Source organism: Leptopilina boulardi, unplaced genomic scaffold (genome assembly GCF_019393585.1).
Source record: "Leptopilina boulardi isolate dan_hultmark-lab unplaced genomic scaffold, ZJU_Lbou_2.1 LbouV2_244, whole genome shotgun sequence".
Taxonomy (NCBI): Eukaryota; Metazoa; Arthropoda; class Insecta; order Hymenoptera; family Figitidae; genus Leptopilina; species Leptopilina boulardi.
In genome coordinates this window covers 231,029-244,882 of record NW_026137801.1, presented here as the reverse complement: position 1 = coordinate 244,882, position 13,854 = coordinate 231,029, and the positions used below count along the sequence as shown (strand labels likewise).

Here is a 13,854-nt window from a genome sequence, read left to right as displayed (position 1 = left end):
CGACCGGTTTCTTTTCTTTCTTTGGTGTTTCTACCGGTTAAAATTTCGAACATTTAGTATGTCGACTTAATAAATTTCTATCATTTGGAATGTTGACTTTTTAAAATTTTTGGGGAAAAACCATGTACCTCATCTATTTAATATACAGCGTCAAACAGTTCATTTAATGATTATGTTTAAAATAAGAACTAGGGTAGGTGTACCAATTGTCGATGATTTTAGACAACATGTGACTTTGATATTTTTTTTCTCAGGAGTAAATGTACTTTTTAAATGTAAATTGAGCAAAATAGCCATTTGTCGATGGTCATGTACCAATTTCTCGAGGTTCGGTTCTAATTCTCGATGGTATTGAATTTTTTTACCATATAACCTAACAATTAATGAATTAACTTTTACCAGTATTTACAAAATCTAATAAATATTTATTTTTCAAATCAAAATGTAATAGAACATTGGCATGAAACAATTTTACTTATTTAACTGTAAGTTTATAGTTTATACAAAAAATAATTAACCTATAAAAGTTTTGCATCACTGACGTTAATAAACAAAAACTTAACCAACTTTATTTTGCATTTTTTTCAATCGAAGCATCGACAAATGGTACATCAGCTTAAAAACTGACTGTAACAATTTCTTAGGTGAATTAAAATAAAATATAGATTCCACTGTAAGTTTCTAATCTCTTACGTATATTAACATTGTATTTTGAGCAAATTTAATGTTTAATTTAATTTTTCCCGTCAAATAGAATATCATTTCTCTAACCAACTGAGTGTTGATATGTGTATCAATAAAAAAATGGTCTAACAGTTATCGTTTTCACCCTCTTATGATGCTAACTAAAAATCGTTAAAAATAAAATAAATAAATTTTAATCCTTTTTTCTGTGATTCTTAAAACTGGAATTTAAAATACTGCAAATTAGACTAGAAATTTTTCTCAATACAAAATAAACGCTGTAGCTTATTAAAAGAATGGAAATAAAGAAAAATGCGTATACATCGACAAGTTCTGCTTTCCACCAAGGCATGTCCATTGCTGGTGATCGTAATGAATTTGCACCGTTTCTTATAACGTACTCGATCCAAAAAACTGCTGTGTCTGTTGCACTCATATGTCGATCTCGAAAAAGTTGAGATTCACGTTTTGCGGCTTCTCTGTAATAATAATTAATTACAAAATTCGAGGTTTTTGTAACATCTTTTAACTAACGATGTGTCCGGAAACGGTACTAAAATGAATTATAATTTTGTTCCGTTCCGTGTCAGAGGCATGAAACAAAATTACTTAAGGAATTTGTTTTGTGTCCCGGCACGATACACAATAAGAGGTAATTATATTTCGTGCTGAGGAACGGAACAAAAATAGATAGAAATTATATTTCGTTCCAAGCTCAAAAACAGAAATACATAGAAATTTTATTTCGATCTAACACATTAGCGATGGTATATTCATATGGGACTGTTTACAAAATACGTAACGCTTCCAGGGGGGAGGGGGGGTCAAGCTATTTGTTATGGACAGCCTGATACCGGTCACTGTGTGTTGAGGGAAAGTGACGAGCTCAAAGGTTAGCCTAAAACTAAAAAGTGTCGAACCAGCAGTGGCCAGGGAGAGTTCCTGGTGTCGGGCGCTCGAACCCAAGCAGGGTTCAGAGCGCTGTCCCCAAGAGTCTCCCAATAATTCGTGGAGCGACTGCTGTCGAGGATTAAATTTCAAGTTTAAAGAACAAAAATAATTCCTACGATTGACAATTTGCCCTGAAAAGGACTAATTGTCAATGTTTTTCCCGTTGAAATGGTTGTCCTGAAAAGGACAGATTGTTGTGTTGGTGTGTGATGGTCTTTCACGGCCAGTGAAAGAAGTAACTAGTCGATGGTTTCCCAGAATAAAATAGTATTTATTCAAAAAATTTCCCTGTGGAGAACGGCAGGCAGTTGACGGTTGGCAGGCGATTGAGAGAAGATGGCGTCGGAAGGTGACGCGGCGGCTTGGGTCTCACGGCAGTGAGACGCGTGGAGCGGCAGCGTGGCTGGAGTCACGTTGAGAGTTGGCGAAGAAGAGAGAGCGAGTCTCAAAAACTCGCTGTATTTATGTAGCGTGGAGAGAAGAGTCGCGCGAGGTACCCTCTCTCCAAATTGTGAGGGCCAATAGAGGCCTTATTTTTCCCCCACCATGCGGAGCATGTGGAGTGCGGAGAAGGGGAAGAAGCGAGAATCAGTCGAGCGCGGGAGCTCATAGCGACAAGACGTCGCTATAATTGCAGAGCGAGAGAGAGAGAGAGAGAGAAAGATTTACTGTGCCTTTATGCCATGCCGTCAACTTTGTACCGAACTCCGGTACAAATAGCTAAAGTTTTAAACTAAGTTAAAATATATTATAATCATAATATTTCTTAAGGTTATATTTGATATTTTACCGAATATATTGTAAAAATATATTAGTTAAAATTATAATATATCTTAATAAATATTATGTGCAATGATAAAATTATTATTCCTCCGCACAAAAGTGGGTGTCAAAATGATATTTTAAAGAATCTTCCGGTGTTTTCTGATGTTTGATAAATTTAACAATAAAATGCTAAATTTTGTCAAACATCATATAACCCGGAATATAACCAACTATAACAAGCCAAAGAAATGGCGCTAATGTATGTAACTAAGCTTGACATGGGGAGGGGGGGTTGAAATTTCAAAAAAAGCGTTACGTATTTTGTGAACAGCCCCTATACTGGGTAGGCCATCTGTGTTGACACTTCTCTTCTTCCATCCTAAGTATTTATTTTATAGTTTTAAAATACAACTTTTCTGAATTCGTTTCTTCTTTTTTATCAATTGCAATAAAAAGTAATTTTGTTACCTATTTACTTTTGTTTCAATTACCGAATCAAAAGTAAATTTGTATGGACTTTTGTTTCTATCAGGGAACCGAAAGTAATGTCAAGTAGACTTTTGTTTCGATCACCAAATCAGAAGTAAATTCGAATTGACTTCTGTTTCTATCAGGAAGTCGAAAGTAATGTCAAGAAGACTTTTGTTTCTTTATTAAATCAAAATACATTCATAATTTTATTTCGTTTTCGAATATCGAAACGAAATCAAAATTCGACTTTCGTGAATGTCTCTGGTTTTTGGGGTCGCTAATTAAGAATCTGATATCAGTTTTTAAAAAATTTAAAATGGCGGAACCATTATGTCAGACGATTTTTTAAAAAAAATTATCGGATTTACATGAAACTCGTTAGCGGTTATTGGGGTCTCTGATTACGAATCCGATATCAGTTTTCAAAATGGCGGATCCAATATGATGAATAATTTTTCAAAATGTTATTTATTATTAATATGAATATTTTGATTAAATCTGTTGAATATTAATTATTTTCTATAATGTAAGTGATTTATAACCCTAATAGCATTCAGACATTCAATATATCCTGTTGACGTCCTAGAGATATCCGGAAATTTGGATATACCTAGAACGTCCATAGGATATCTTGAATATCCGGATGCTGTTAGGGAATAATAATTGAGAAAAAAGTTAAAGAATATTTGCTCAAGTAGCACGGTAAATTCCCTGATTATCCGTTGAGTACCACCGTGGAATATTCTCATGATCTTCTAGGAAAATCAAAATGTCCGCATCATGGGAATATTCCACAGTGACATTAAGAGTATATTCCAGTGACATTGAGGGAATATTCCTCGGTGACATTCATGGAATATTACAGTGACATTAAGGGGATATTCAGGTGATATTGAGAGAATATTCCACGGTTATATTGAATTTTTTTTAAATGTGTTTTTAATCTTCCTGCTTATTTAAATAACAATTTATAACACAGTTTTATTATTTCAACACTTTTAAAAAAAATTCAATATAACCGTGGAATATTCCCTCAATATCACTGGAATATTCCTTTAATATTACCTTCAATGTCACTGGAATATTCCCATGATGCGGACATTTTGATTTTCCTGGAAGATCATGGGAATATTCCACGGTAGTATTCAAGGGATATTCAGGGGATATACCGTGCTGCTTGGGTGATGATTTATATATTTTCTTGATAGTACCCGGTTATGATAGACCCTGTATATTTAGTCTATATCTATTTTATTTATTTACTATATATAAAATTTCCAATTCCTATGAAATCTTTGAATATAATATATAATGTATAATAGATAATATGTTCTTAAATTTGTGAGATGATATACTTGTGTGTAAGGACACTTAATGTAAACAGGCCCGATAATCTGTCCCCATTTATTGTTGTTTACGTATTTGGAACGAAATAAAATTCCCAAATAATTAATTTTATTCTGTGCTTATAGCACGAAAATAAATGCCTCTATATTTTTGTTTCGAATTAAATATACAACAATTTTCGTTCCGGGCCTTGGCACAGAACTGAATATATAAACATTTTCGTTTCGTGTCTTGGCACGGAATTAAATATATAACCATTTTCGTTTCGTGCCTCGTCACAGAAGGGGCCGTCCAGATACCACGTGGACAATTTTTCATCACTTTTTGACCCCCCCCCTCCCCCCTCGTGGACAATTGTGGACTTTTGACGAACCCCCCACCCCCTAAATGTCCACGTGGACTTTTTTTGTTGAAAATTTTTTGTTTGTATGTTTCTTATTTTAAAATGGTAAATAAATAGATATTTAATAGTTATTAGAAAACTTTTAGTCACTGTTTCTTTTAATTATAAAAATAATTTTCAAGTTTACTGCTAGTAAACTTAAAATTTTGCTATGCAAAATAACATTTTTGGTTGAATCACATAACAATCACATTGGTAACACATCTTAGAATAACGTTTACCAACTAAATACCATTATTTTTTGGTATCGTGAAGATATTTTTGGCAAAAATATTTCAAATTACTCTACAAACTAAAAATACATAAATTTTTTTGGCAACAAATCTTAAATTATCGATCACTATAGCTAAAAATACAATGTATGGTAGAATTAAAATATTTATGCCAGGAATATCTGAAAATTATCGTATAAAATAAAAGTAGGTAAATCTTTATGGTAACAAATCTTAAAATAATATCGAAAAAACCACAAATCTACTAATCGTCATCTATATTATCATTGCTGATCCATGGTTGTGTTAACCATTCGGCAAGATTATCAGTTGCGAAAAAATCAATGGAGCTCTTTGAAGTTACATTATTTTCCATCTCTACACAAGACACTTCAACAAGTTCCGTTTCTTCATCCCAATCCTCTGTATTTCTTTTACGTTGATTTTTATATAATATTTTAACGTGAGTAGTTAAGTGCGACTTTGCGGAAAAATAAAGGCCACATTCACTACATATGCGTTTTAAAATTTTAAAAACAGTCTGTTAGTTGATTGAAGTATTTTGAGTCAATAGCAGTTTCAAAATTCAAGATGTATTTCAAATCAAAATTTGTTACGCTGAGTATCAAAATTTTTATCGGAGTCCTATCTGTGGAATCTTTTTAAGGGATCACTTACCTTGCAGTACAGGTAGTACTGAAGGGCAGTACAAATCATAAGGGAGATTTTGAGGTAGATCATTCACAGTAGGTCTTAAATTCATTAAAAATGAAATTGTAATTTATGAGAATTCGGCTTTAGGCGGGTTTGTTATGATTTTTCACGTGTAGCACACCAGCCGGCTATATTGATTCGATAAAACTCGAACGAAATCGATAAAAATATCGAATGACTTGCGCAGCGCTGCATAATACACTGGCGCGAAAATTAAAAGAGGGATAAAAAACAATAAATAAAATTTCATTTTTACTGGGTCCACGTGGATATTTGCTTTGACCCTCCCTCCCCCCCTCGTGGACAATCGTGGACTTTTGACGTACCCCCCTCCCCCCAAAACTGTCCACGTGGTATATGGACGGCCCCGAACTGAATACACATATACTTTCGTTCCGTGCCTTAGCACGGAACTAAATATATAACCATTTTCGTTTTGTGCCTCGGCACGGAACTGAATATACAACCATTTCCGTTCCTTTGCACGGAACTGAATATGTAACCATTTTTGTTCCGTGGCACGGAACAGACCAAAAATAGTATTTCCAGAAACATCCCTGCTTTTAACACGACTTTTCAAAGTATTTTTTTGAATCGGAATGATTTTACTCGCTCACATTAAATTATATACAGTACAAGTCCGTTAAGTTTCAGAGTTCAGGGCTGTAGGAGTGGAAAATTCTAGGAATTGGTAACTCAACCGATGTCCCTTCTGAGTGACAAAGTTTTATGTGCGCATATGTTTAGAAAATTTGAAAATTACGTGTACGTGAGCAGGCGCCGTAGTGGGGACATATAACACCGTCCGACAGAATTCAACTTTTTTTGAGCCACAAAAAAATCCAACATTTTCGGAAACTAGGACCAAAAAAATATACGCCGTGTCAGGCCGTTTTGCTAGATCAAGTCGTTTGTGGTTTTTAGGGGTAAAAAGAACCCCTAAATGGTAAGTGACAAGATATCTTTTAAAAATAGCAAAATTTAAGGTGATATATAATAAAATCGTATTCTTTACGTCAAAATAAATCGATTGGTATGTATGAAGTAAAGATTTGATTTAAATTTAAAGAATTAATGAAAGTTAAAAAATTAAAAATTCTCATTTTAGCTATAAAATTTTGTGTATTTTTAAATTCAAGTGTATACATAAAATATTTTTATTCCTTGCATTAAATCGAATCGATTGGTGTATATAAAGTAAACATTTGCTTTAAATTTAAAGAATAGGCCTTAAAAAAATTGACAAATGTCCGACATGATATATAATAGAATTGACATTTAAACGACATGACGCTTAACATAACTGTGAAATGTCCGACACGTCATACAACAGAATTGACAAATGTCCGACATGACATATAACAGAACTGTCACTCTCAGGCTAACCCCGTGGAAAGGAGCAATCGATCGCAGAAAACGTTGATTGCTACCTTTGTAGGGTCGGAACACCGTGATTAGGACAAGCATGTGCACCAATTTCGTCATGGAGTCAACTTTGTTATTCAAGCGACTACGAAGGTATCACCAGTGTTTCTTAATTTTGGTAGGCAATCTGAGGAAAACTAAAATTGTAATTTTTAAAAAATGAAACCTAAGACAGTACCTAAATTTTTGTACGGCGAAGAAACAATATAAATTGTAATCAATTACGAATACTTAGGCATCCCGTTTGCAAGCACATGTACATTTATAAAAGCAGCAGACAAAATAACAGGCTCGGTAAAACTTGCAGCGGCTTCGGTTAACAAAATAATTGATAGTACAAGTATGATTTTTGGAAAACGACAGAAACTTTGTTTAATAGTTTAGTAAAAAAAAATTATTATATAATGTCAATCTGGAGACCAAAATATGTAGAGATGATAGAAAGGGTTCAATTGGGTTTCTTTAAATACTGCCTTCGAGTGGTAACAAACATGTCAAACTATGCCTTCAGAATGGAGATTGGGAAAATTTTACTCGAACTAGAGATTTTTAAAGCAGTTGTAACATGGATTGACAAACTAATGAAAATAGAAGAAACTAGATATTCAAAAATCTGTTTTGTAAAACTTAAAAATATCAATGAAAAAATAAGGGCAAATATTATCGGATAAAACAAATTAAAGAAATCTATGATAAATGTGATATGGGATTTATTTGGGAGGAAAGGAATCCTATGTATGGACTTTTTAGTTCTAAAACATTATACAGTAAATAATAATTAAGTTTGCTTACCGATACTTGGAATCGTAAAGAACTGCACGAAGAGCTTTATTCAAAGATTTTTCGGTAATATCTTTGTAATCCATTTCATAAGCGACATTTTTGTCAGCAAGCACTCGGATGTTTAATGGTTGATCGCCAAATAGTGGAAAACCAATCATTGGCACAGCAAAATAAAGACCTTCTTGAGCACTATTTAATCCGCCATGTGTCATAAATACTTTTGTATTTTTATGTCCTAAAAGAAAAAAATTAAAACCTGTGTAACGTTACAAAATTCTTGTTTAAACCGTAATAATAAATAAACTAATTGTCCAGTTAAAAGAAAATATTGTTTCCTAAAAGATTACGCTTTAAAAAATATAATTACCCTATTGAAAAAAAACACGTATAATTGTACGTATAATAATACGTATAATTATACGTATTATTATACGTATAATTATAATTCTATTAAAAATAGAATAATAGAATAGAATAGATTAATTAGTAGCAAAATTGCGCTGAAAATTTTTAAAAATTTTAAAATGCAAATTAAATTTCACAAAAAAATATCGTCGAATGTCAATTCAAGCAGTCACCCATCCAAGTACTAACCGCGTCCAACGTTGCTTAACTTCTGTGATCTGATGAGAACTTGTTCCTTCGCCTTGGTGTTTCCGCTGTCTTGTCTTGATTAATAACTTTGTCGTATAAGTATTGTATCGCACCTAACCTCACTTTTAGTGATACTTATACGACAAAGTTATTAATCAAGACAAGACAGCGGAAACACCAAGGCGAAGGAACAAGTTCTCATCAGATCACAGAAGTTAAGCAACGTTGGACGCGGTTAGTACTTGGATGGGTGACTGCTTGAATTGACATTCGACGATATTTTTTTTTGTGAAATTTAATTTGCATTTTAAAATTTTTAAAAATTTTCAGCGCAATTTTGCTACTAATTAATCTATTCTATTCTATTATTCTATTTTTAATAGAATTATAATTATACGTATAATTATACGTATAATTATACGTATAATTATACGTATAATTATACGTATAATTATACGTATTATTATACGTATTATTATACGTATAATTATACGTATTATTATACGTACAATTATACGTATAATTATACGTACAATTATACGTATAATTATACGTATTATTATACGTATTATTATACGTATAATTATACGTGTTTTTTTTCAATAGGGTAAATATAAATTCTGTATTTTATCGAATTAAGTAGAATATATCAAATAATTATGTGTTTTGTTTCAACATTGTTTTAACCACTTGAGTACTATAAAATTACAGTAAAACCTACGTATATCAAAATTGAAGAGACCAAAAAATTTATGTGACGTAGGCAGAAATTCGAGTCGACCGAGTCGAAAACTTAGTTATTATGAACCAAGGGACCGTAAAAAATATTCAATATAAGCGGAAATCAGATTTATGTGGGTTTAATATGCGGAAGTTTTACTATACTAACTATTAACTTTAGTAATTAACCTTAGAAGGTGAAAGTGGGGTGTCTATATACCCTCTGTATAATATTCAAAGTACGCTTCTGAGTTAACCAATCCTATTTTCGCGTCGGACCCCTAACAAAACACTAGCTCATAATAATCTTGTCATTATAATTACAACTTTAATTACTCAATTATTTGTATGTCTAAACCAAAAACTGTTTTAATTATTTAAATTATTTTTTAAATTTAAAAATTATGCAATACATTTTTTTAACTGATTTTTAAAAATATTGTATTTATTTATTTAATATATTGTATTATATATCATATAAATAATAATTCAATTCTAAGTGAAAAACTTTAAGGATTTCTAACTTGACAAATGCATGTTTCATATTGACTGAAACATCTTTGACAGTTAGTAAACTACCTATGCTTTTTGCAAAATGACACGTTTCATTCATTTTAAAACAGTCAGTTTACAAACTGTCCGCGGTTTGCAAACTACCAGATTTTACCAACTACCTACGACACATATATACACTTATTTTTCTACGGGGAAGACTTCTGAAACATTCTAAGTGAAATTTCACTTATTCAGATTTAGAGAGTAGACTGTTGAAAAGTAAATATCGTTAATATTCACGATTTACGGGCGTATAATACTGTTAGTTTAGTAAAACAATATACATCTTACGTAGAACTGGAATCTGAGGAATCCACGACATTGTCAGCACATTTTTCGGCAAACCTTCAGGAAGTTTATCTTTATTAACAATTTTCATGAGAACTCGAATTGGTGCTAATTTCTCAAAAGCCGCATAGAGTCCTAGTAAAATTTCTTTTGGCAAATCTTCGATAATAACCATAGATCCTAGAGTGAAAAACACGACTCCATGAGTACTTTTATCCATCCAAATTTTCAACTCCTGTATTTACAAAAAATATAATAGTTGACAAATATTTTAATTTTAGATGTGAAAATTTGTGCTCTAGAAACAGTAATAAGTATGAAAAAATGGGAGTAAATACTTCAGTTTATGTTAATTTTGTCATTAGAAATTCTTTCCAAGAAAAATTATAATATTATCTGTTTTTAAGATATCGCGTATAAAAAGTATAATAAAATTTTAAATCTCAGATAAATTATAAAGATTAACAATTATTTTATTTTAAAGAAAATCCAGTATTTATTAATATGAAAAAATAACCACAAATCTCTGTTGAATTTTGATAAATTAAATTTCGGTTAAATTCAATTAGAATTCTTTTAAATCAACAGTTGGAAAAGCGAAATTCTGTAAACCGAAAGTTCTGTTAAATAAAAATTCATTTAAAAAGAAATTCTATCGTGTGCTGATATAAAGAAATCAAAATTTGGCTAAAAAAATTATAATGAAATTCGTTCAATTGAAAATTCTATCTAATAAATTACATTGTCTATTCATGTGGCCCGAAAATGAACAACCATACCGGTGTCAATTTTGTTTCACTGAGTTCAATTTGAATGCCAGCAATTTGAACCACCGCGGGAGTTAAAGGTTTTATGCCAAAGAAACTCTGATAGCCATTGACTAGAATTAGAGATGTCTTCTTCTCAATTTCTCTGATATTTGGTATATCCTGACTCAAATATTTTTTCATGGCTAGGGTTTGATTATCCTCTGTATATTTGAAAAATCGGTAGTTATTATAATGAGCCCAAAAATGATTTTTCACTCGATCCCAAAATGTAACAACTCGTGAATTCTTTGTCGCAAAGTTAACTGCGTAAGCGTTAGACATTGGATTTCCAAGTATTTCATTATACCATAAAAATTCTGTTAAAGCTGACACCATGACAACTGGAACTTTCAAAATGTGTCCAAACCCAAAGAAGCAATTTGTTCCAAAGGCCTGAAAAATTATTTAATTCTACTATGAATAAATATTTTTGATAATAACTAATGTTCATTAACTTATATTTATAATTTAAAGTGAATAGCATAAGGTTTTCAAATTAACATTTATTAGTCAATCTATTATATTTCGACAAAGGTAGTATTAATATTTAAAAATTATAATACTTTGCAGGAATTATTATTATTATTATATTATATTATATTATATTATATTATATTATATTATATTATATTATATTATATTATATTATATTATATTATATTATATTATATTATATTATATTATATTATATTATATTATATTATATTATATTATATTATATTATATTATATTATATTATATTATATTATATTATATTATATTATATTATTATTGACTGTAAAAGATTAAGACATAACCATTCTGGCGACCAAGAAAATTATTTTTAGATATTTGAAATTGTCGGTGTGAACGTTCATGAACGACTAAAGTAAATCATTTTATAACCAACAATTATTATTTTGTGTGAATTCAATTTGACAAATAGAACATTACTTTTTAAAACCAACAATTATTTATGCAAGCAAAATCACCGAAAATAATATTTATTATAAAGAAACTATTATTATAATTTAGTACCTGAAAATTAGCTCCGATAAATTAATAATATAAACATACCGAAAAGTACTAAAACAGTACCGATTTTATGTACCAAATGACAATTTAGTACCTAAAGTCGGTATTAAATTAATACCTTTCTTTTTTACAGTGAGTCATCGTTCAATTTATTTTTCATATTTTAATTAAGACGACCGAGTGATAAATTCAATTATTTATTTAATAATGAAAATAGTTAATTTTCAAACCTCTGTAATGACCAAATCGTATGGAGGATCATTTGGTGGATTTTTAATAAACCTCTGCATTTTCTCCAATGCCATTAATTCACAAAAGTTGTTTCCAAATTCTTCAATTATTTTCGCAACTATATCAACATGTCGATAATGTTCTACCATTTTAATTGTCCAAGTATTTACCACTTTTTTCAATGAACCATCCAAATTCATAATTGTCGTATAATTTTTAGGCGGATTTTTCATTTCGAAATGTGAGATAACGTCAACTTGATGTTCCTTCAATGCTAAAGCTTTACCGACACTTTCCATCATATTAGTATGACTTTTTGAATTAAAGGGTGCAATTACAAGTATTCTATACGCATCACTGTATGAATTAATGAAATATATTAAAAATAGGCACAAGTAGAAATTATTAGAAACCATTTTTTATGTACTTTTATTAATCACTAATAAATAAATTCTCCACTCTACTACTTTTGTAGAACTAACCAATATTATAAAATATGCATCTTATCAAATGCATTTTTGTATAGCATGCGCTCATTATCTTATCGAGGGTAATATCGATGATTAAAATCTTATTTCCTGTATTATAAATATAAATTAAAATTATAAAATTTGATTTATCATGCTAAGTTGCATTTTTCTTTAATTGTTTTTTTATTCAAATAAACTTCATTAATCATCATTAATTTGCAAATACCATGGATTGGATAAGTTTATATTTTTAATTTTATTTTAATTTACACGAACTTTCATTATATCATAATTGACCCTTGAACCGTTCATTCCTCTGCTTTTATGTTTAGAGTTATCTCTCGTCATTTTTTATTTTAAATATTTTTTATAATCTATTTGATTTGTTGCATTACTTTTAATAATTGTATAACTATTGCGTAAAAGTTAATAAGTGAATCGAAGTATGAGAGTGAATTTCGCAAAACGACGTCATTAAATTAATTTTGATAAATTAATTATAAGGATTCAATTCTAATATAAAATAAAGTATTTTATAGAGAGTAATCTTTTTGTCTTAACAAATTTGATTTTATTTATTTGTTTCTTCAATTTTTCTAAAAATTGTTAATTTATTTCAATCTTAATATTTTCGAGTGACAGTTATTTTGAATCATTACAGGATCATTGGATAGACCTGTTGGAAATGATTACCCTCCCTACCGGAAGGGTGGTACTGGATTGGTACTGGGAAATTGGAACTGAGATCTCAGTACCAACTCAGTACTAATTTGGTGCATTTTGGTACTGAAATGGAACTGGGAAATTTACCTGCGAAAAGGGTCGAGTTACCGTTAATACCCTCATAAAAGTGAAAAGCGACTAGCTTTTTCAATATGTTTAAACTAAAACTTTATATTTATTTCAATATTATATTTGTTTTTCATGGATTTATATTATTTTCATACATTATTATGCATATGATATTTCCTTTGTCAGCGGAATTCAAAAATGATGTCCATTTTTTTATTAAACTTAAGGTATACGAGATAAATTATAACTTTTTTAAATGTAATTATTTTATGATAAATTTTAGATATTCATAATCTGGAAATATTAACGAATCTGAATATATATTTTTTAAAGTTGAGTTATTAAAATTACAAATTTTTTAAGCAATAAAACTCGGGTTAGAATTTTAATCCTTCAACAAAGGACCTAGGGGTCTATTGTTCAAGGAGGGATTGCAATATAATTTCCAAACTTTACAGAGATTTTCTACAAACTATTATGTTTTTTTTGCTGTTTTACACGTATATCGTGAGAGACGGTTTGTTGATCTTATATATCTTTAAAACTATTGTTAAAGTACTTTAAAAATGTCTTCTTGTGGGTTATCAGGTAGTGGTACTGAAGTGGAACTCAAGCCAAGTCCAATT

The 13,854-nt window shown here is 30.3% G+C and overlaps 1 protein-coding gene across 2 annotated transcripts; it reads right to left on the bottom strand.

Annotated features, from left to right (window-relative positions):
* Positions 1-404: 404 nt before the first annotated feature.
* On the bottom strand, positions 405-12,475 carry LOC127280423 (UDP-glucosyltransferase 2-like). Of its 2 annotated transcripts, none has more exons than XM_051303387.1 (5): positions 11,966-12,468; positions 10,692-11,114; positions 9,916-10,147; positions 7,765-7,990; positions 405-1,163 (listed from the first exon to the last, which is right to left on the bottom strand). In XM_051303387.1, exons 1-5 carry the CDS (start codon positions 12,380-12,382, stop codon positions 878-880), a joined length of 1,584 nt encoding a protein of 527 aa, XP_051159344.1. In that variant the 5' UTR covers positions 12,383-12,468; the 3' UTR covers positions 405-877. The 2 variants fall into 2 exon arrangements, with proteins under 2 accessions (XP_051159344.1, XP_051159345.1); XM_051303388.1 differs by lacking the exon at positions 405-1,163 and adding an exon at positions 6,690-7,109 and having other exon boundaries at positions 11,966-12,475.
* Between the last annotated feature and the right edge of the window lie 1,379 nt (positions 12,476-13,854).

What these genes read in the sequence shown, in the direction of transcription:
- LOC127280423 (XM_051303387.1), bottom strand. Translation starts at nt 12,382, where the DNA reads ATGGTTTCTAATAATTTCTACTTGTGCCTATTTTTAATATATTTCATT. An exon ending in ACGATTTGGTCATTACAGAG is followed by an intron (nt 11,115 to 11,965) that starts GTTTGAAAATTA and finishes ATAATTTTTCAG; the next exon opens with GCCTTTGGAACAAATTGCTT. An exon ending in GTGAAACAAAATTGACACCG is followed by an intron (nt 10,148 to 10,691) that starts GTATGGTTGTTC and finishes TTGTAAATACAG; the next exon opens with GAGTTGAAAATTTGGATGGA.